At 35.9% G+C, this 24,212-nt stretch overlaps 1 protein-coding gene and 1 long non-coding RNA gene across 2 annotated transcripts; one reads left to right on the plus strand and one right to left on the minus strand.

The window, feature by feature from the left end:
- The first annotated feature begins 1,287 nt into the window (after nucleotides 1–1,287).
- Nucleotides 1,288–19,709, plus strand: LOC121302802 (geranylgeranyl transferase type-1 subunit beta-like). Its single transcript, XM_041233040.1, has 9 exons — nucleotides 1,288–1,453; nucleotides 3,047–3,165; nucleotides 5,319–5,386; nucleotides 6,633–6,784; nucleotides 8,509–8,641; nucleotides 12,635–12,680; nucleotides 15,676–15,860; nucleotides 17,046–17,154; nucleotides 18,014–19,709. Exons 1-9 carry the CDS (start codon nucleotides 1,326–1,328, stop codon nucleotides 18,193–18,195), a joined length of 1,122 nt encoding a protein of 373 aa, XP_041088974.1. The 5' UTR covers nucleotides 1,288–1,325; the 3' UTR covers nucleotides 18,196–19,709.
- Nucleotides 5,744–24,159, minus strand: LOC121302814. The gene is made up of 3 exons (XR_005947726.1): nucleotides 24,049–24,159; nucleotides 6,042–6,125; nucleotides 5,744–5,909 (listed from the first exon to the last, which is right to left on the minus strand). It is a non-coding gene; the product is annotated as an uncharacterized LOC121302814 (long non-coding RNA).
- Nucleotides 24,160–24,212: the final 53 nt, after the last annotated feature.

Raw genomic sequence — 24,212 nt, forward strand, 5'->3', positions numbered from 1 at the left:
CAGAGTTCTACATCAGTAGGGTGGCAAACGACATCACCGTCAGAGGTACAGTCTAAGCTCATTCCCATTAAGTTGATTTCCCTCCCCCCCCCCCCCAAACAAACACCAGCATTTATATTTGTTTGTGGTCGTAAATATATGTATTTTAAAAAAAATAATACAATATGACATTTTGGGACGTTAACATTAAAAAAAAAAATCTACAAATACAAACCTTTTGCAAGCAGGTAAAATGTGTAACTAATAATTATTAAATATATTAGAAATGAGAGTGAAGTTTTGCATTTAAACCTATTAATAAAGATATTGACCCAAGATTACCATTTATGTATTGTATTATGATGATGATGGTGATGATGAGTTCAAAAATAAGTTTTGTTCTTTAAGTAATTGCTTAACTCCAGTGGAAGTGTCTGCCTTAGAATTATTGTGACAGTTCTGATTGTTCCCCCAAATACTCACTACCTTGGTTACTGTACACAAACAAAGTTCATGGAACAAGACAGACGTTCATACAGCACCTGCACATGCTGAAATCAGGACTACAGACAGTCTAATCCTGTGATATTAGTGCATTTGTAATACACCAATAATGCAATGTCAATATCAAGATTGTAGTTTGAGAAGATTCTTTGTAACACAGGGGTCCCATCAGACTGCGAACTAGAGACACCTTCATCAGCTTTTGAATCAGTATTTCATACTTGCCAACATTTGGTTACTGTTCGGGGGGGGGGGGGGGGGGGGGTCGTCATATGCATCATACACATAGGAGAATGCATAGGCAAAAAACACCCATTATCATATAATAGTATCCCCCAACTCAACACCACACGACCATCATGGTAGTAAAAATAGACATGATGAAGCGTTCTTAGCTTTGTATAAGTTAGTGATTAGCAGATGTGTCAGCCACACGAAGAGCACAGTGTGGTTTTCACTAACTGTGCTGTGCAGAATATATTATTTGTTTTTCTATAGGTAAATATCGGGACGTTCTTCCCATGCATCGGGACGCGGAACATTTTTTAGGAAATCGGGACTGTCTCGACCATATAGGGACTGTTGGCATGTATGGTATTTTGGATAGAAGACATAAACAACGGACATTTCAATATTATATAACAATCATTTTAACATATGGGGAGCCTTAAGTCTAAAACATAAACAAAATATGTTGAAATTGTTTTACCATGTTCCAGCTCCTAGACTGGTCTATGACACTGCACTATTGTTGTACATAAAACAAACAGTCAATATAATATTTTAGCTCTCCGGAAGTGACGTTTTCGGAAGTTGAAAGGAGATTGATTTTTGACAAAAAGATGGCTGAAGAAGAGAATCCAGTAGAAGAATTTGAAGAAATCCACTTTCTGAAAGACCGGCATGTTGTTTTTTTTCAGAGGTGTTTGCAAATCTTACCGGAGAGATACTCTTCGCTGGAAACCAGCAGGTAGGGGAAACAGCTGTGTACCTGCACATGAATGCAATGTCAGGGCTGGCGGTACTGTGACAGTAGCTTTCTTCTGTCTCAACTCTTCAGCGGTGAATGACACGAGTGAATAGATATTTATCTGATTGTGTTAACATTTAAAATAATACTTATGTGTTTTGTTGTACGGGAAAATAAGTCGGATTAACATTTCGTAACCTTATAGAAATAGAACAAAACAGCATTTATCGGTAACGAATGTTGAGGTGAGTGTTTTGAAAAATAATAAATAGTTTTAAAAAAATGCAGTTTGTGTTAATTATTCTATAAACGGTATTAAAAACGACTTAATATTTAGTATCAAAGGTACAGTAGGTGGGCATACACTGACCAAAGAAAACTTACTGAGAACGTGCTTGCAGAGTATAAATATTTATTTTGCCTTCACTGAAATGTCGCTGGAGTATAGAGGAATTCATACAGGAAGCAGTTACAGCAGCATTACTACTTTCACAGAAGACCTGGAACTGTGGTGATCACACTGTAGAACTTTCGTTTATTTTGAACACTAATGCTGTATAAATATAACGTTGTCCTTACTTTCAACTGGATAAGTTTCACATTGCACAGGTCAGAATTCATGCAGCGAACAATGGACCAGAGACTAAATGCACAGCGAACTGATGAGGATGACTGCAGTATGGTCGTTTCAATGTTCAAACATGTACCTTGCTTAAATGTTATAATACCAGTTTAATTAGTGATTCTTCGCATCTGTTTTTAGCTGTTTAATGCCCCATTGTGTGTTGGGTTGCTGTTTCTGCATATATCATTACCAAGCTTACAAACTAACGATATTTTTCAGCTGCTAGGATGACTTCTGTGGGTGAAAAATGTGGAGAATAGAGGGTTGTTTCAGATTGTAGTGTTAAATCCATTTGTACAATAGTATGTGTACAAAGCCACTGTTGTAGCAAGTAATCTATTAATAAAGTAAGTATAGAATTTTAGATGTTTTCCAGGAGGTCCCCGGTTCAAATCCCAGCTCAGCCACTGACTCATTGTGGTACCCTGAGCAAGTCTCTTAACCTCCTTGTGCGCCGTCTTTGGGGTGAGACATTGTTGTAAGTGACTCTGCAACTGATGCATAGTTCACCCTAGTCTCGTATCTTGTATAGCACTTTGTGATGGTGGTCCACTATGAAAGGCGCTATATAAAAATAAAGATTATTATTATTATTATTATTATTATTATTATTATTATTACACTATGTAACATTTTTTTTTTTTTTTTTTGTTTTGTTCGTGGGTAGTAAGTGTAATTTCCTAATTGCTTATGCCTCAAAAGTATAGAAAATGACTATTATTCCCCACAAACTTTGCTTTTGTGACCAGGACAGTGATATTTCAAAATATCACTATTTCCAGTGGGAAAACGGGCAAATGTGTGTCTTTTCGTTCACATGAAGTCAGAAAAAAACAACATATGAATCCAAATTAACATGTATTTATACTAAAGTAATACAAAAATGATTACAAAAGATTTAGAAGTGAGTAGTTTTTCGAGATTTACATTTATACTGTATTTACTTTCTTCTATGCATTGTTTTACAGGCTAACCATTGTGTTCTTTGCACTTTCTGGCCTGGACGTGTTGAATACCTTGGATGTGGTGGATAAGCCAAGCCTAATAGAATATGTCTATTCATTACAAGTCCTTCCCACAGAAGATAGTACGTTTATTTTTACTTTATTATTATTAATTCTTTAGAAAGGATTTCTGTTTCTTAATCAAATCATGTGCATTGAGTTATCCTAGACAACACACTGCCATTCACAAAGAACATTAAAGTGAATTTTAATAATGCAGAGAATTACAATTACCTTTTAAAAAAACAGGTATAACATTGTTATGCAGAATACACTCTCAACATCAACCTTTGTATATTTGATTATGTATTTTAGGTTTTCCATAGGCACGCCCAGATTAGTTTTTGCAGTATAGTGTGGTTATAAGCCATACCATGTTTTAACATGCTAAAAACAGATTCAAACACTATAGCGTGTTGTAGTCAGTCTGTACAGTTGGTTATCTACCCTAATTTAATGTTGGTCATTAAAACATTTTAATGACCAAAAAAAAAATTGTTCACAAGAAGGCTATCCTTTGAATCAGATAATTCGTATTAAAGTGAACAATTTTATGATCTGATCTTAGTGATCCAGATTTCTTTATTACCCAACTGAGCTGTACTGGTTATGAGGTCAGAGAGCGACTTGTAAAACCCCCAGAGCCATCTATTTCACTACGTCTACATTTTCAAAGTATGTGGTACTTTTAAAGGTATTTAATTTTAATGAAGTGCCTCCAGGTCACCGTTTTGGTGAATAAGAAACAAAAGTGCTGTGTTATGGAATAACAGGGGAATCACTATGTATGAGAAATGTAACTGCTATCAAGCAGCTCATTGATATCTTTGACCTTCACTGTGAATCCCTTCTACATAAGAAGGGAGCACATCCTGCCAAAGCATCATTTTCATGAAACAGCTGCAGTTACTGCCCACTGCTGCCTTTCACCGATCGCTCCATTCTGAATTGACTGCCAGCATTTGTTGTTATTCCAGATGAATGTAATAGGAGTGTCACAGTGTTAAGATTAAGGTTGAATAGGTAGGTAGGTAGGTAGATTTTTTAAATATTTTTCTGCACAACAAAATATAAGTTAAACAGTTTTTGGAAACTCCCAGAATCATAATGTTGTATTTTTTTTATTGCGCTTTATATAACGTTGAGGCACAAAATAATCATTTATTACATGCATTTTTTAACAGTATTTTGTGGGTTTTGATTCTGTTTACTGTGTATGTATCCTCTGATTCTCACTTACAACCTATAAATATTGTGACTGTGTACATTTAGATGCTTTCCATATGACCATTTTTCAGGGTTAAAATTGACCATGATTCATGCCATAGTTCAACCAGTTTTTCAAAGAATGCATTTGTAGCTGTAAATTAAATGTATATACTACTACACTTGCTCATACACTAATTTATAACAAGGAAATACTCTATACAGGATTAAACAGGATTAAACAGATTCGTATTTAGCAACAAATGCAAAGGCATTTTTTCCAGAGGTAATAAGACAGTTTAACAGTTAAAAATACCAGTGATTGCATCGAATAATAATTAATATACCATTCAAATGTTTTTATTTTTGAGAAAATATGCCCTTGCTCATTGCTAAATAAGGCCCGTAGTGTCAGAGCATGCGCCACAAAAATGTGAGTTATATATCTGTGCCATTAGATGGCAGTAGGAGATTGCAAATTATGTTGCATTAGAAATGAGAAACTCACATTTGTATTGCAAAAGATGTATGCTCTTAAGATTATACAATCCTTTTTAAATTACCCAGGTCTGTCCAACTCGGGTAACCTATAGGGATATACCTCTGGAGTACACTGTTTAAGAAGAAAGTGGTTGATGAAAGAAAAATGGCAAAACATAAAAACAGTAAAGAGTAATACAGAAGAAAGCAGAAGACAACCAGATGCGTAATCAAAAACATGAATACATATGGAGTTCAATGCTGTGTTATACTTCATGCAGTCCTACTGACTTGCAGTGCTACCTGGTAGATACTCAGTAATCCAAAGTCTTCTGGCTGCACACACATTGATCTAATAATCAAGTGTTTTGATGGTGTATTTAATATGATTTAGTAAACTGTATAGGGTGACAGTTAATTGTATTGGATAATCGAGAGGCTGATGTTCTTGTCTGGGAGAGAAGGAGGGGATGGAGGGGTTCTACTTTGTTTGAAATGTGCTGGCATTGCTGATATGGATAATAACTTTTTGTTCTGACTGTTCCTTTAGAGTCCAATCTAGGACGCTGTGGATTCAGAGGGTCTTCACATCTGGGAATTCCATACAATCCATCTAAGGTGAGGAACACATTGCTTGTCAGCCCTGATCAGCCTATTCCTTTATTACTGTATAATCTTCGGATGAGGGCTCCCGAGTGGTGCAGCCAGTAAAGGTGCTCCGCGTGGCATGCAGGATGTGTCCTATAGCCTGGTGATTGCAGCTTCGAATCCAGGCTATGTCATTGCTGACCGTGACCGGAGGTTCCCAGGGGCAGCGCACAATTGGCAGAGCACCACCTGGGTATGGAGGGCTTAGGTTGGCAGGGCAATCCACGGTTCACTGCGCACCAGCGAACCCTGCGGCTGATAGGGCGCCTGGGGGTCTGCAGTGGAGCCATTCAGATCTGTGTTGTCCTCTGGCACTATAGGTCTGGTGGCTTCGCTGTGGATCCGCATTGCAAAAAATGACGGCTTGGCAGGAACACGTCTCGGAGGACGCGTGTTTCAGCCTTCGTTTCCCGAGTTGCAGTGGTGATTAGTAATAACACAATTGCCGATTCCAAATTGGGGAGAAAACTGGGGTGAAAATCATTGGCAACAACTAAATTTTAAAAAGACAAAAAAATAAAAAAATAAATCTTCGGATGAGACTTAAAACTTACGTCCTATTGTAAGTGATAAAAAAGTCTGTTAAATGACAAAATAATAATACAAATAATAATAATATTCTTACCGTTACGTGAGGACTACCCCCAGGGTCACAGTGTAGCCAATCCCCCACATGACAACACAGTACCCTGTACTGGGCTTCCGGGTCCTGAAAAGCAGATTTGTGGGACGGAAAAATAAATGACAATCTTGCAAAGCAGAGATTATGTATTTTGTGTAGAGAAACAACAACAACTTTCCAATTGGGTTTACACTCATCCTTCTAGATGTAAATTATAAACACAAGCCATTTTATTTAAACATGCAGCAAATGCTCATTTTATGTGGATATATTCAGATGTATAATGACAAATGCAAATTCAGTTGTAATGGAACTAGGTAACTCTTAATCTAAATCATTGTGATCTACTTTTCAGTAGAATGGTGGCTCATATTTTATATTTGCAGTTGTGGCAGGATGTGTGTTAATTTAAGATCACATTTTTATTTACATTTGCTGTTTTTATGCTAAAATGAAATCCCTTTTTTCATTTCAAATCTCAAAATGAATTGGGCTACACATTTCCTGTTGGAATTAATTGCCCTTTATGGAAATTGTTAGACACCCTTCCACTGAAGTCATACATGTTCTTTATTAATGTTGTCTCTGTTTCAGAGTCCTGGAGTGAATCACCCCTATGACAGCGGCCATATTGCAATGACCTATACAGGTCTTGCTTGCCTAATTATCTTGGGAGATGATCTGAGTCGAGTGAATAAAGAAGCATGTTTGGCAGGACTAAAAGCACTCCAGCTGGAGGATGGCAGGTAGAGTGTACAGAACCTTGTGGGTTTCAGCCTGCTAATGCACAGGGGGGTGTGGGGGGTACAGGTCGATTTGTTATTGTTCTTAATCAGGCTTCCAATTGTTGAACAACAGCTGCTTCACAATAAAGCATAACCTTTCTCCGATACGTCCTCTGAAAACGCACCAAGCCTACACACTAACGTAAAGCTCTGTAGCCTCTTACATAAATAGTCAAATGCAGTTCATTGTTCGAGGTTGATATACACAGATGAATACACTCCTAAAAATGTGTCCAAGCAATGCATTTATTAAACATGCAGCCAATTACACAACTAACAGAGCTTATTATAGGAACACGAGTGGGTATACTTAATCTCTGTTTGTAGAAAGTCAATGTATCTGATTCGTAGAGCAGCGTTTGTTCTCCTTCGCGATGTCAGGGCTAACCAGCAAGAAAAGTTTTCTTGAGGCTTCGATTCCTTATTTCAGCATAATCTGTTTTATAGGTATTTACGTACTGGAGCTTATTTACGTACTGGAGCGCTAGGTTAAAGCCATTCTGCCTTTTTATTCTCTTTGTACAAAGGCAGAATTCAAACTTCCCGCTGGTTGTTCTCATTGGCTAGGTGTGGGATCAAGGTCTCCACCCCGTTTCTGCCTTAAAATGGTAATTTCTACAATGTGGACATTTAAAGGTCTGTGACCCTTGCTAAAGTTTCCTAGTTTGATCAAAAACTATTTTTTATTTCCCCTGGAAGAAATTACCGTTCTTTTGGTGCTAAACACTTCAAGATATTTTTGGTTATACAGAAGTTCCTGTTTTTATTCTGGGGCCAGTTGGTTAATCTAGTATTAGTTTAAAAAAATAAGCGTGAGAACCATTGATGCTTCTAATGATTTTAAACTGAGGTGAAGCGAAGGGTGAACATTAAAAATAAATTCTTTATACTCTTCATTATGTGTACTGTACAACTGTACCATGCCCTCTCCACAATATGTACCCCTCCTTTGTAGCCTGGTTCAACTCATCTTCCAGTCAGTCGGGAGCCTGACTGTCTGGCCTCCCGCTCTGAAGCAAATGCCCCCCTTTGATCATTTGGCAATCAGACAGCATTGTTTTCAGTCAGGGTGTTGTAAGATATTGATCAACAGTGCTTTACTTTAATCAATAGATAAAGGTGGTTCTGTCTGTGCCTGTTAAAGCAATTGGATATTTAAGTTAATTCTTTAAATAAAACCTATATGATCTACAGGGGTCTTGTAAAGCTTGTCTCTAAAGCTTTATATGTTTGGTAGAAAATCTCTGGTTATCTGCCTCCACATTCATACTATATGTGTTTCGGTGCCACATCATTTTAACTTCTGGCCATATCCGTGATACAGACAGATGCTTTGGGTTTCTACAGCAGTTATAGAACTGTATTCTTTGATTCTTTCAATAACGTTTCCTTACCGTTGATTAAAATTAACCACTGTACTTGCCACATAATTTTAGCCTCAGGACATGAGACAGATATTTTACTTCATGTTTACCAGCCATTTGATCCGATATGCCCTTCCCTTTACATTGTGTCCTGTGTGGTGTTTTGTTTTTGTTCACAGAAACTCTCATGTCTTTTTTTTAATTTATTTTTTTTTATCCTAGTACGAGGTTAAGAAAACTTTCAACCAGACCAAACAGGCATACGGAAGTGTTTTTCAGTACATTTTAATCAGTGTAATAATGACTTTGCTTGTCTTTTAGTTTCTACGCTGTCCCAGAAGGAAGTGAGAATGACATGCGGTTTGTCTACTGTGCTGCCTGTATATGCTACATGCTCAATGACTGGTCAGGCATGGATATCAAGAAAGCAGTAGATTACATCAGGAGAAGTATGGTAATGATGTGGTATTCTTATTTTTGCTTGTTTAAAAATACAGACCCTGGCACCTTTTATACGGATAGTTATTTTGGGTAAACTATAGAGGCTCAATTTTGGTTAATGTAACGGTTTGAATGACGATGTTTACTTTGTGTGTTTGATAGTTGATTATATTTTTCCCATTTGCATCAGTTTATACACAAAGTACAACAAATTTGAAACCAAAAAGTCATGCTTTGTGTGAGGCGAAGGCTGTTGTACATTCATTATAAAATTGTCTTCCTATTTTATAATGTTGAATTGGGAATACTATAAAGAAACCTATACTTTTAATGATTTATATTTTCTAGCCACTGAATGGTGACAGTAGATATTAGAAAGAACTAACAAACAGCAAAAAGGCCATTAGGCCCAATAAGCCTGCCCGTTTAGTTTTTTTCTTATCTCCTCTTTCCTGCTTTCTCTTCAACCCTCTATCCATTCTGTCGCTGTTCTGGATTGTAAATATAATACCTACAGTGTTGCAAAACATACATGGATGAATGGAGTTGGGCCATAGGAAATGGAGTATTATCATTAACACTTGGTACCCATAGTAAATATAAAAATAAATCACGTTGTCTCGTGTGCAGTCTTACATGGGTTAAAGAACAAAGCAAAGATAACAGCAGATTGAGATGTTTTCATTTGTTAAATTTGACGTATCCCCTCATCTTTCATGAAATCATATAGTATCTGCGCAAAAGGGACCATAAACAGCAGATCCTTATTTTTTATTGGTGACATATAGGCCCCTAGTTCTGATTGTAAAAAACTTAACTGCAATGAACATACATGTACATGCTTTTTCATTCTGTGCATGTTCTGTTTTCCATGTTTTAGCTGCATTTATTTTTTAACTTGTGGCACTCTGTTTAAAAAAAAAAAAAACAGCCAATTGATAACCATCGTAATTTATTTAAAGTCCTGCAATTTGAACAGCTTCAAAAAGAAGAATGGATTTCCTTCAAATTATGTTCAATGTGGTAGTCTTAACATCAATGTTTGTGTCAAATGCAAAATGCGTCTCTATTTGCTGTGCTTTGGTGCAGGGGTCAGTAAGTTGGGGCATATGCTTTCAATATGGGGGATACTTTTGTTTTTGTTCTTAAAAAAACACATTGACTGTATCTTAAGTATGTATTTTGTGTTCATGAAAACCTTAGCTTTGCTTATAAACAAACACAAGCAGCTGCAGAGGAGTGGCTGTGGTAATTTGTAGGGCAGCGACAGATCTCCTGTGGGGGTTGTCCTATTTCAGTTGTATTTCTTCACTGTTTCACCTTTCAAGGATATGTCTAGAATTAAATGTGTCCCTTTTGCAGTAACACTTACTTGCTCCTCATTTTGTTCAAGCACCAGTAAAACAAAGCATATAGGTGTCATTTTAAATGGCTAGTTGTATATATTTTTTCTTTTTACTTTTATTTTGTCTGTATTCTTCATTTATTCTTGGTTACAGTGGTCCTTTAAAAATCCAATACTGAAAATTGGTGTTGGTAGTGATATTTAAAATGCATTATTTAATATAAACCATACTAAATTAAGTAAGCACTTGACTTTCTGTTGCTACAAAATGGTCTATTAAGATCTGATATTGGGTCGGGGGAGGGGGAGATAACTTTTTAAAAATTGTTTTACATTGTAGGTCTAGAAAGGATCTATAGGTAAATTACAAGTAAACAATGCGTGTGTGTAAGTAGATAGTAAAATCATTTATGAATGGATGTTTCATGTTTAATATACAGGCTAAGAAACCTTTATAGTGACCTTCAATTCTTAATCTCAGATGTAAGAAGTTTCATTGTTTAAAAAGGATTGTGGAATTCATTCAGTAGAGTTTACATGTTTTGTTCTGATACTTTTTGGGAAGGGGGAATGTGTGATTGTGTGGAAAGAGTAACAAGGTTATAATCTCTCAATTTATTCTTGGCTGTCTATAAATAGGCTTCACTGATTTAATTGGCAGTGGAGTAAGGTCTCGTAGTGTTAATGCTGTTACGTGTTCATTTTTAGACTTGTCCCTGCTGCAGAGTTGATCAAAGCCAGATTCGTCCTGCCCATGCTATTTTACACACACACACGTGTATAAGTGATTTGTGAAAATGGTTTAGTTTTAGGGGTCCTATTTAACTTTTTTTTTTTCTTTTTTTCTGGATTCTCATTAATTAGTAGTACTTCATGTAGCCTACAGTAAAGGTACATTGTTTTAATATGTAATTGTTTTTCTTGTGCTCATTTAAATTTACTTTTTTCTTTCAAAGTTCTTGCCCAATATCTGCATCTGTTTAATTAATTCAAACTAGTGTGTGTTTTAAGTTAGTTTGTTTAAATGCTGTTTTCTTTTTTCACCTTTCTTACTATTTTATGTTCACAATCATTCTGACCAGTTCTGAGGTGCTCCAATATTTATTCCTTTTCAGTTATTCCTGATTACAAATGAAATCGCATGACACAGTTCAACTGTGATGAATGATTATCATCATGCATCATATTTAGTATTAATATTTATAGAAACAAAAAGCTCTGTGTGTGTGTGTATATAAAATTTCTTTTTTAAATCATAATTGCTATAGACAGGCAAGGCCAAGTATGCCGGCTAATGTAGTTTGTAATTCAATTGTGCTCCTCAGTAGGGGGAGGGAGTACATTGTCTGCACCAGAATTGCTGTTATTGTGAGAGGTAATTTGAAGGATTGTCTAGATAAAGAGTACTTTTGTACAAAGCCCAAAACAGGTTGTTCTGTGCAGTAAGACTCCCAGCTGTTTCTGTTGAAAACTTCTTAACAAAGATTATCTGGCCATCAGAAAATAGAAAATTGTCCTTAGAAGTCAGGGACACTAGGTTTTTAAAATGGACAAGAATATATTTTAAAACGTATTCTTAGCTTTTCACTTACTGTATAATCCCCATCATATTCAAAATTGTCGAGCTGATTATCAGGTAAAATCTGAGTTCATTATCAGTTTCAATGTCTTTACTTCCAGTAGCAATATTCAATTTTGAATTAGTGGAATGTAATTTTTAGTAGGTTAGGTAACGATGAATAACATTCTCTAAACGTGTGCAATACCTTTATTTGCAGCATTACTTTCAAATGATGTTTCGGAATTGCAGAGAATGGATTGCTTTTAATGTGTATGATTTTGTAATAAGTTAATTTACACACATCCTGAGAACTGTTTGCACTGTAGTGACTAACAGGCTAACTACGGATAAGAGAAAACAGCAAGCTTAAAATAAATACTTTTATTTGTTTAATCAGGCTCCACATCATAGTATATCTGCTTTTTGGTGGTTCCTCAAATTACAACCACCAAGCATTCTGCTGTCGAGCTATGGTCCCATGCAGTAAATTGTAATCTGTTTTCAGTAATTACAAAATAACTCCAGGACTTTATTCATTCAGGTTTGTATAAGTTATGTTTTGTAAACTGCATGCAAGCTGATATCTGACAGAACAGAACACCATTCTATATGAGAGTAAACTCTCAATGGGACATCAGACTTCTTCCACTTGGAGGTAGCTTCACTGTCGTTTCAAAACCTTCTGGACCAGGTAGACCAGGGTAATCATGACCTGTAGTACCTGAATACCTTCCATGGATATTGCTTTTATAGGCATAGGGAAAATAGCTTGCTTAGTATGACCGGGCAGGGCAGGTTCATGGACACTAATAATTCTTAACACCTCGAAAATGTAATATCAAAGAATCTGAGCTCACTTTGTGGATCTGAAACCCACACACTAAAATGGGCATTGAATAAATAACATTTGAAAAATTAACTTTTTATTTTTGTGGGTGGGTGGGGATGGGTTTGCTTGTGCTATTGTTTTTGTCTGTCCTTACAAACATGCAAATCTTTTTTTCATGTATTTGTCTGTTTTAATAGATTTTCATTTATATAACAAACTGTACTATATAATTTTCACAATAGTCTAATTATAGTAATTTATTTCCTTTAAGTCCTATGACAATGGTGTTTCACAAGGAGCAGGATTGGAATCACATGGTAAGTAGCAAGCTATGAAAGCCTACTTTAATGGGATTTACTTTACAGTTGAATATACCTGATTTGTTTAAACAGTTTAAAGTTTGCTTTAGTATGGTCATGTGACTGCATTGGTTTAAGCAGCTGTTGGCTGTCTTACATGGTGCCACTTCATTTTTTAACCCTGCTTTATGTGTATAGTTGACTAGTGTGCAGCCCATAGAGTGAGAGCATTTTTCTGTAAAGGGCTTTTAGTAATTATCACTGTACTGAATTTTAAATAATGTTTGGACAGGCTTATTTCAATACACAAAATATATAATTTAACAGTTTCTCTCTACTTTTAATATGCTGTTCCGCACAAGTGTTAAAAAAGCATGTAAGATTATGCTTGGGACAGATTAAGTGCATCATTGCTTAAAATAATCTGTCTGGACATGTCGCAAGATTTGTAATTAGTTATGTGCTCACTTAAAAATCTGGGTAAGCCTTTTTAAGGGCTTATCTTGTTATACCAGGTAATTACTACTGTTAGAGTAAGAACCAATGTGTTAAATTGCTGTTTTCTGGTGTCCTGCAGACCTATATACAGGTCTGGGAAAGATGACTCCACTCAACACTGCACACCCCTCAAGTAGACTAGGAAAGATGACTCCATTTTTAAAACCATAGTCTCACTCCTCAAATCCTGGACCACCAGTTATGTCTCGATCACCTCATTTTGAATTCTAGCTCGTAAGACACTCAAAATTCCTTGCTGACTTAGATACATACAGAATGTATACATATTTTTACATGTTAGGATTGATTCAGATCTGCCTATTTGAAGTACTCGTTAAATTATACACTTGCATATACAGTATGAATCCTAACAGGTTTTGTATAATGTTACACTTTATTTGTCTATATCCTCTTGCAACAGATCAGTAAACTAATCTTATTTACTAATACATACAGTACCAGTCAAAAGTTTGAGTACACCTGCTTGAAACCAGGTTTTTCATGATTATCTATGCTTTTAACTGTATAAACTTGTCTATAAACACTTAGTATTTAATTATAAGATACGTGTACTTACATAAGCTGATAATCATAAGTGAATTGCATTCAAAAATTTAATTGTTAAATGAAAATGTAAATCTTGTCAATTTCAATGAAGTGGTCACCCAAAGCAAAGGGGATTTCAGTCTGAAGCCCAAGTCAGTTAAAAGTCTGAAATGTGTATAACACGGTGTTAGAACACTGGCCTAAGTATAAAAGTGTCTTTGTTAGATGTTCTCTGAGTTAACTAGCATGTTACCTAATTAACCTTTTGTCATGATTACTATAAATATAGGTAGCATAGGCACAAGTTTGTCATTCCTGAATGTAAGGGAGCAGAAAATGATAAAATACGCTCAGTTAAGCAAAGAAATGAAGGTCAATCTTTAAGACTAATCATAAGAACAAAGCAAGTGTCTGTAACTGCTGTGGCCAAGACCATCAAACGATTTGAAGAAACTGGCACTCATGAGGACCGAACAAGGTCAGGCAGGCCAAGGGTGACCTCAGAATCAGAGAACAAGTTCATTCGAGTCACAAGTCTGCGAAACCGGCAATTAACTGTCCCTGAAATACAAGCTCAGCTAAATGCTACTAGAAGTACAGATGTTACAACAACAACTGTTCAGAGGAGATTGCGTGAAGTTGGCCTAACTGGAAGAATTGCTGCAAAGAAATCATTGTTAAGAGTGCAGAATAAGAGGAAGAGACTTGCCTGGGCCAAAACACAGAAGCTGGACGTTTGAGGAGTGGAAGTCGGTCTTATGGACCGATGACTCAAAAGTTGAAATATTTGGGTCCAACCGCCGAGTATTTGTAAGACGCAGAGAGGGTGAGTGCATGAGTTCTGCATGTGTGGTTCCCACTGTCAAGCATGGAGGAGGCATTGTCAAGGCATGGTCTGGGGTTGCTTTGCTGGTGACAGAGGTGGTGATCTTTACCAAGTCCATGGCAAGCTCAACAAGCATGGCTATCATAGCACACTTCAGAGGCATGCCATTCCATCAGGATTACGGCTAGTTGGGCAATCCTTCATTCTTCAGCAAGATAACGACCCGAAACACACCTCAAAGTTGTGCAAGAACTATCTGGCGAAGAAGTGAAGGACAACTCAATCTAATGATCTGGCCTGCCCAGTCTCCAGACTTCAATCCCATAGAACTTGTATGGGACGAACTGGACAGAAGAGTCAAAGCAAAGCTACCCACAAGTGCCCTACATCTCTGGGAATTGCTGCAGAAGAGCTGGGAAGACATGTCGGGTGATTTCCTGCTGAAACTTGTTTACTGAATGCCTTGTGTTTGTGAGGCTATTATTAAGGCAAAGGGTGGCTATTTAGAGGAATCCAAGATTTAGAGACAATTTTCTTGAACATTGCTTTGATATTCCTAATGTTTTGTATATTGTAACATGTGTTTTCATTTTCAAGTATTTACAGAAACGTATACAACGTAAAACATTGTCAATTATGGAAAAAAAAAAAAAAAAAAAAAGTTTCCAGCAAGTGTACTCAAACTTTTGACTGGTACTGTATATTATATGTTCAAGTGTATTACGTTTTCTGTATAAGAAACTGCAAAGTCTTTCTGCAAAGTTTTATTCGGAGTTTAGTTCTTCCACTTTACACCCAGTCAGTTTTACAGTTTTTATAGAGAATTTATATAGAGTTACCATCCCAATTCCACGAAGACCACTCCCATTTCACAAGAAGATTTAAAACAATATTGATAATAACATGATACTCTTTGGACTTGCCAACTCTTTATGTTGACTGTGTGTGTTTGGCTTTGGGCGATGGTCTGCATTAGGGAACTATTGGCTGCTTCAACAGCATTTGACCAAATCTTGGTAGTCTCTGTGATCTAAAGCTTTGAAATGTACAGTTGTTCATTAAACTTGTTTAATACAATTTAAGTTCAAGTACCTAGCCTGTTCTTGATGTACATAAAACTACCAGTCTGTTTAATTTATTTAGGTGGATCTACATTCTGTGCCATTGCTACCATCTGTCTCATGGGTAAACTTGAGGAGATCTTCACAGAGAAAGAACTGAACAGGATAAGAAGGTGGTGCATTATGAGGCAGCAAAATGGTTTTCATGGGCGGCCCAACAAACCTGTGGATACATGTTACTCCTTCTGGGTTGGAGCTACCCTTGAGGTAAATCACCAAGAAAGCCTCCACCTTCATATCAAAGCTATAAAAACTGTGATCTTTTAAGGTGTAGCTAATTATTGCTCAGTGTTGTGTCTGGTAAAGTGGCACAAACTTGCCTTTCATTATTAGGTTATTATTATTATAAAGGAGTACTAATCAATGCACTAAAATAAATTACCATGCTTCTAGTTCGCTTCAATAACATGGTTACTGGTACCCTTTTATTGTGCTGAGAATATTTTGATTCTGTTTTTTTTGCCTGGTATCTTTGCTGTATACATGGTCAAATAGCAGCTGTATCATTGGTGTCAATTTGAACGACAACAAACACAGTGATTCGTATTTCTGTATATCCTAACCTGAAGGCAACACCATGGATTTTAAAACTGTAGTTTTCATTCTTTAAATCCTGGATCACCTAATTTAGAATTTTGACTCTAAATTTCTTTCTACCTTTAAATGCCCAATGTATACTAGATTTTACATGATAGAATCCATTCTGTTCTGCCTATGTCAAATACTAATTTTACATTTTGATTATACAGTACACAGGTAGAGCCTGACAGATTTGGCGTGCTGATACACATTTGTTTATCTTAGTCATTTGTACATATCCTCTTACACATTTTCTTACCAGTTACTTTACTAAATGTACATACAGTGAAAGCTGAATTAACTGATCACAAAAGGAAAGGTAACATTCACAAAAGGTAACATTTTCACATCCAGTAAATTACAAAACCACTTGTTTACCACTACTGATAATGAGATGTAGTGTAATCAATACTGTAGAAAGACCAAGAGGATAAATATTTCAGGGACTTGACAGACTAGCATGACAAGAGTTGCTTATTGTGTGGGTTAATTTGATCCTTTTTATGATAACGCTTTATTTTGAAGAGAACTGACTAGCAATAATTATTTCTCTAATAAAGTGATTTTATAAAAATGGCAGTTTCAAAGATAAAAAGGTAACATTTTTAAAACTGGTAGAACAAAAAGTACTGTGATATATTCAGGGATTACTTACTCCATTCGTTAACTGACTGTAAATTTAGCTTTTGTAACTAGTCAAAGTTATAGTTTAAAAGCCAGTCATACCTAACTTTTGTGACAATTTGTATTGTACCGTATGGATATTTAACAACAGAAAATGTTGTAACAAATTCTGAACTACTTGTTTTTCAGCTCTTAGAAGTTTTCCAGTACACTAATTTTCAAAAGAACCGGAACTACATCTTGTCAACTCAGGATCGGCTTGTTGGTGGATTTGCAAAATGGCCTGACAGCCATCCAGGTAAAATAATATTATGGTGCAGACAACAACAAAAACTAATTGAGGAAGTTTTCCATTTTCAAAGTGTCAACTGAAGCCACAGAGTAATGAATACTTTGCTGGAGTCAAATAGTTTGCCATTATAAAGTGAGAGGAACTGGTTCTTATTGCATTAACTGTATACTATTAGGGTAGTAGTAAATTAGCTTGAAACTAAGTTCAGTCTTAAGAATCGAACAAACATTTTGACAAATCAACCCGCACCAGAGTACTGCTTTCCTTTTAATTTATTCATATTGTTAGTAAAGTATAGGTGTTCGCCAGAATTAATTTTAAACCTCTGAAAACATTTACCAATGTTCTACCATAATATATAAATGGATTTTTATGTGACCTTTGTACAATATATTATACATGTATATTGGCCTTTTCAGTGGAACTCCAAGGAATTTTGAGGTTCCAAAAGTAATATGAAATTAAAAATGAAGTTCTCCATTCATGTTATGTTTGATTCATGGTGTAGGTCAGAATTCACTCAAAATGTAAAATGTCTTTTCTATTTCTATTTTATGGACACCATACTGGCAAAGTATGTCTCGGTGCACAAGATCTGCACAGTATAATATATCTGCATGCATATATATATATATATATATATATATATATATATATATATATATAATATGTATGTGTACAGCTATGGTCACAAGTTTTGTATCGCCTAGAATATTAGGATTTAGACATCATTTCGAGCTCAAATACTAGGTGTCCAGTTCTGGTTGCCTGTTTATGATTGTCTGGTAACTTTTAGCTGTGCATTAATTACAAAGATTGTGCACCTAAGTGAATGCTTTCTAATTTGAGCTCCTGTCTCTTTCAGATGCGCTGCATGCATATTTTGGGATCTGTGCTCTGTCTCTGATTGGCGAGTACAACCTGCGTAAAGTGCACCCTGCTTTGAATGTAAGCAGAAGGGCTTTTGAACATCTTCAGCACCTGCATCAGACATGGAGAGCACAGAACAGTAACCCCCATACAGAATCCTTGCCCATCTGCACATGACACTTCGATGGACTAATGAGAATGAAAAAATGAAAATAAGAAATGTATTAGAGCAACAGTTTAAAAAGCCATGTGTAACCAAGTGTGCAGTTCACTAGCATTTGACTTTATGTACCAAATCAATTATTGTGAATAATATCAGTGTTACAAGGGTTAGTGGGTGTTATGTTCATAATTGCTTGTGATTGAAATTAAGGAGTGAACATTACAAATAACATGTGTGCAACGTCTTTTATAGATTTAATGAAAGTGTACTGTAGGTAAAAGTGGCCTTTTGGTGACCTGGCAAACTTATACGATTCATGGTATGGGTCTTTCATGATTTAAAGTTTTTATGACCCAGGAAGATATATTTTTTCAGGGTTCTTGACCTACATATTTTTTTTGTAAATGTTTCTGGCAGTTTAATTTTGAGTTAGTTTTCAGACTTTCTGCCTTCACACATTTCTTAAAGCTTTTTAGTTGTTTAAACGTTTATGTCAGAAATACTTTGCCAAACATTTTTCTTTTTTGCAAACCAAAATAGGCTTAAAAACCTGATCGTGTGATCTGAAAAAAAAGAAAAACAATCTCAGTCTTGGAAGTTTGTCCCAGAGTCATACCTTATTTATTTTTGTAAGCAAGTTGAGGTCACACAGCATAATAAGCTGATTATGACTTCAATCACTGATACAATATTTCACTGAGGCACTTATACTGGCTGTTTTTGATTCCAGCTCTTCCTAAAATAACCTATGATAACAATATAAATGATATATTTAATGTTGTATGTGCCTCAGCCAAAAATAATGACATGCATCTATCCAAAGTAAATCATAAAGGGTCAGTCTGTATTGCTGCTGTTAGGCATTTAAACTTTAAACTCAGGCTTTATCAGCTTTGACATCTTTTATAGTCAGTACAGAGTTCTATTGTATTATTCTCACAATAAAGTTTCATTACAGGCAGTGTCCAGTGAACTATCAGTACCACTGAAAGAATATCAATGATATGATTGTTTTCACATTTCTATTTTACTTAATGGTTATCAACTATTTGATCTAATATGACATATCCCCTTGTCCACAAAAAACTCCCAATTGAATTTGTGAATTTCAGGAACTTTTTAATATATTTAAATATTACAACCAAGATCCCATGTCTCATGGGAAAAAAAGGAAAAAAGTCAAAATGGGCTACAAAAAAGGAAATGTGAGGTCAGATGGTGTTCCCATAGCAGCAGGCATAATCTTAATGGAATACAAGATTCAAGGCACGGGTCAGAAGTAAATGAACCAATCCATGCACAAGAATGTGTGTACCACGTGAGGCTTAAAGTGGTTCAAATGTGTTTAAAGTGCAAAATATGCTCTAAATCCCACCTTTTGTACTTCAATTTAAATCCTAGCCCAATGGACTTTGAGAATTCCTTCATGTTGGATCTTGTTATTTCAATAAGCTGCAGGACCTGTACATACTCTGCTTTTATAAATTTTATCGCTTCCATGTTTCTAATAAAGCTTGTGTGGCCTTACATTTCTGACTGCCTTGTTGGAATGACCTGAAGATGTGTCTATGGCTTCATAATGGTGGGGGAGCGAGAATCATCATTTATGAGTGCACATTGGTGTGATTTGTCATGTTCGACAAGCCTCATTCTAGTTGTTATACTTCACAAATGTAACTACTAAGAAATTCTGCTATATCTCCATATTGCACTATTTGTTTTGGGAACAAACAATTGGTTCACCCATATTTGAACTGTTGTATTTGTTCTATTTTTAATACAATTAATTACACTACACAAATTAAAATAAATAAAAATATAAGCTAACTGAATTTTAGATAATTGATTCATATACCCCTTTAAGGCTAATATTAGGACGTTGCTGTATTCTTGGGTTAGCATATACTGTAGATTCTACATCTTTTATAGGCTATTGACAGAACCTCTGTCTAATCTATGTCTTCTTAGTCAGTAGGAAGAAAAAAAATCACTTAGCTAAGCTATGAGGGAGTATGTAATTAATAATCAATATGTTTCCAGTTAACAGAAATTAGAAAGCTAGTCAGCCCTCACAGAAGCTTTAGTTAAGAGAGTATGTAAATTGTTGGTAATGCAGAAATGTATACGACTTAATTCACAAATCTGAAACTATGTAGAATAATATCTACTGCCAATAGTGTTTAGAAGCACCACATTTTAAAAACTAAAAAAAATTTATTTCACATGTTGCTCACAAAAGCACTCCAAAGGGGCACGAATAATTCAGTGTTCCTGTAGTATTGCTGGAAACTTCTGAGAGGCTGGGAAGTAAGTTGACAATAGAAAATTAAAAAACAGCACACTCGAAGGCTTAATGAGGGTTAAGTTGAAACAATAGCCTGCCACATGTTCACTGATTGTACAGATTAACATACACACCGCACAGTAAAACAAACAGACAATGAAGAAATTATTTTCTTAAAATCACGGCATGCTAAATATAAACTGTCAGGGCTTTTTGCCTGTTCTAGCTGTGCTATCTAAAATAATTCTGTTTAATTTTATAGCAGCATTTCATTACAATTGTGTGTGAGTCATATGTAAAATATGGCAACTTCTGCCAAGTTATTTGCAAAATTGCTGGAAATGTGAAACTTAAATTTTGCATTGACATGCATGATACAAACTACTTTTAGCAAATACTTTAAACATGGCATAACTAAGCTGAGTTTCTGGTGTAAATATTTAGGGGTATTGATGAATTAAGCAAAATATTGATTTCAGTCAGTTTGCCTCTGCAACTCTATATAACAGCCCTCTCGCCTACATTGATCCAGGTCTAGTCCCCCATGCTGGACAGAGAGCCTTGCCAGGTAGTTCCCTTTCCAGTTAGAACACCACTAAAAATACATGCTAGCCTGTTTTTTTTTTAAACTGGAAGGAGACGGTCCTGCACAAAGATCACTGGGTGACTCTTAGAATCTGTAGACAAACTTGTACATGTTTACATGCACAACAAACCAGTCATCTTCTAACTTTTGTGAATCTGATAAGAAATGCAGACCAGTTTACATGCCAAACAATTTGGGAATCAATTCCTCCAACAGGCAGCTTGAATCTGATAAGATAAATATAATCACACAGAAAAGTGAATTAAGGAGAGAGTTACTCTATAGCTGCAGAGAGATGTTTCCATGTTCATTAATCATATTGGAAAGCAAACTAAGAGTAGAGAAATCGATTTAAAAATCGATTTAAGAGTCATATTTGAAAAAGCTTTGAGGAAAACTAACTTGGTTTATCCCTTTTATGAAAATGTTTGTCTCAATTTTTAATGATTTTACACCATATATATATATATATATATATATATATATATATATATATATAGTGCCTATAGCAAGTCTACACCCCCTTGAACTAAATGCCACTCAAGGACATTTACCTTTTTGTTCCTTAGCCACTCCAGTGTAGCTTTGGTTGTGTGCTTTGGGTCGTTGTCATGCTGAAATGTGAACTTCCGTCCCAGTTTCAGCTTTCTTGCAGAAGGCAGCAGGTTTTCCTCAAGGACTTCTCTGTAATTTGCTCCATTAATTTTCCCTTCTATCCCGACAAGTGCCCCAGTCCCTGTCGTTGAGAAACATCCCCATAACATGACGCTGTCAACACCATGCTTCACAGTAGGGATGGTGTTCTTTGGGTGATGCGCTGTGATGGGTTTGCGCCAAACATAACGGTTTGCATTTAGGTCAAAAAGTTCAATTTTAGTTTTGTCAGACCACAAAACTTTTTGCCACATGGCTACACAATCTCCTGAGTGTTTTTTTGCATACTTCAAACGGGATTCAAGGTGGGCTTACTTGAGTAATGGTTTCCTTCTTGCCACCCTACCATACAGGCCAGATTTGTGGAGTGCTTGGGATATTGTTGTAAAACCCTGTAGCTCTTGCAAAGTTGCCATTGGCCTCTTGGTAGCCTCTCTGATCAGTCTCCTTCTTGCTCGGTCATCCAGTTTGGAGGGATGGCCTGATCTTAGCAGGGTCTTGGAGATGCCATACACCTTCCACTTCTTAATAATCGTCTTGACCGTTCTCCAAGGGATATTCAAGGCCTTTGATATTTTTTTATACCCATCCCCTGATATGTGCCTTTCAACAACTTTGTCCCAGAGTTCTTTTGAAAGCTCCTTGGTGCTCATGGTTGAGTCTTTGCTTTGAAATGCACTACCCAGCAGAGGGAACCTACAGGAACTGCTAAATTTAGCAATTTAACACAGGTGGAGGCCACTTAACTTGGTGTGATTTTGAAGGTGATTGGTTACACCTGAGTGAATTTAGTATTGCTATTACAAGAGAGGTGGACACGTATCCAACCAAGCTATTTCAGTTTTTATTTTTAATTCATTTTCTACAAATTTCTAGACTATTTTTTTCATTTGGAAGTTGGCTGTTAGGATGTGTAGATAAATGAAAAAAAAAAACTATTTTAATGCATTTTAATTCCAGACTAAAGGCAACAAAGGTTGAAAAAAGGGGTGTAAACTTTCTACAGGCATATATATATATATATATATATATATATATATATATTAAACTGGAGTTCCCTCCTAAAAAAGAAAAGAAACATCAATAAAGAAAAATAGATCTGATGATGCTGCAGGAGTCTGGTGTAAATATTTTATAGCACCGACTTGCAGTTAAATAGTAATGTTATACCACTGGTGTGTTGTGCCTTATTATGTTACAGTACATCAAGGCACACAATTCTGAAAAGACAAAAGGGTATATGCATACTGGTTAAAATGTGAGTTACAAAATCTTTTTAAAAAGCTGTCTACTTGTTAAATACTTTTACTTGTACGGATCTATTTTACTTCTGTATGCAAGAAGTGTAACTGAGTTTTAATGAGCAAACTGCAAACATGCTGAGCAGTGTTTATTAACATAGCCACTGTGAGATCTTTAAACCCATTATCCAGAAATAAAGGTAAATTATTTTAAATCATGGACATATGCGTGTGTTTCCAACAGTGCTCTTCCCTTCCACTTTACAACCTGTTGGAGAACATCTTACACCCCTTAATTAAAATGTACCATCTGCTGTCCTGGTGTATATATAGTCCAGAGCCTTGAGTCAAGTCTGTGTAGGTGCTAAACCCTTGGGTTCACTCTACCATCAGGGTAAGATATTCTGATTTCGAAATAAATAATTTAAAATGACATTGTGAAAAACTGGAAATTAAAAAAAAAAAAAAAACTAGAAACTTAAAATGATTCACAACACAAATTGCTTAGTATGTAATATTAAGCATGAGCTTCTTAAACATTCTTAATAATGTTGCAATAGATGCAAAGTTCACTGGGTCGTGTTAAAACATTGCGCAGTAATGTTTTTATTGCTCAATGTGGATTTGACGCATGTTACAAGAATGCACAAGTTTACTATTCCCAACAGAACATTTTATTGAAACGTGTTCTAGGGTAGAATTGGTTGTATGTATTCTTGTAATATAAATTCATCCATCGTTCCCGGTTTAGCACGAGATAATGCGTCCCGTATAGTAAGTGCACCTCCTATACGATTTTTTTTTTTTTTTTTTTTTTTTGGGGGGGGGGGGGGGGTCGACGACCCAGCAACGTCCGTGTAAACCGATTGTCAAACTGACCAATACATCTTACATTTGACCAAATGTCTTCCTTCAATTAGGTGTGTAAGGATGATTATCAATTTAATAGTTTTAATAGTTCAAATTGCTAGTCTATAGGTTTAGTAGCATCATCTTTAAATTACGTAACATAGCGTCACTTGAGGTGAGACAAAGCGTTATTTTTGTATATTAATACGTTTCCATGTTTTTAATGTCAGTTGCTGAGTTTGGTTTAATTTACCTTGAAAGGTAATCCACACAATTACCACGGGCTCCTCCATGTTGCTGCTTTCTTGGATCCCACTTGATTAGATTGGACAGCCTGAAATCCACGCCCCTTTTGGTTGTAGAGGTTCTTGAGCAAAATGATTCCTTTTCTAACAAAATGCTCGCGTCATGACAGCA

Source organism: Polyodon spathula, chromosome 2, assembly GCF_017654505.1.
Source record: "Polyodon spathula isolate WHYD16114869_AA chromosome 2, ASM1765450v1, whole genome shotgun sequence".
Classification (NCBI taxonomy): Eukaryota; Metazoa; Chordata; class Actinopteri; order Acipenseriformes; family Polyodontidae; genus Polyodon; species Polyodon spathula.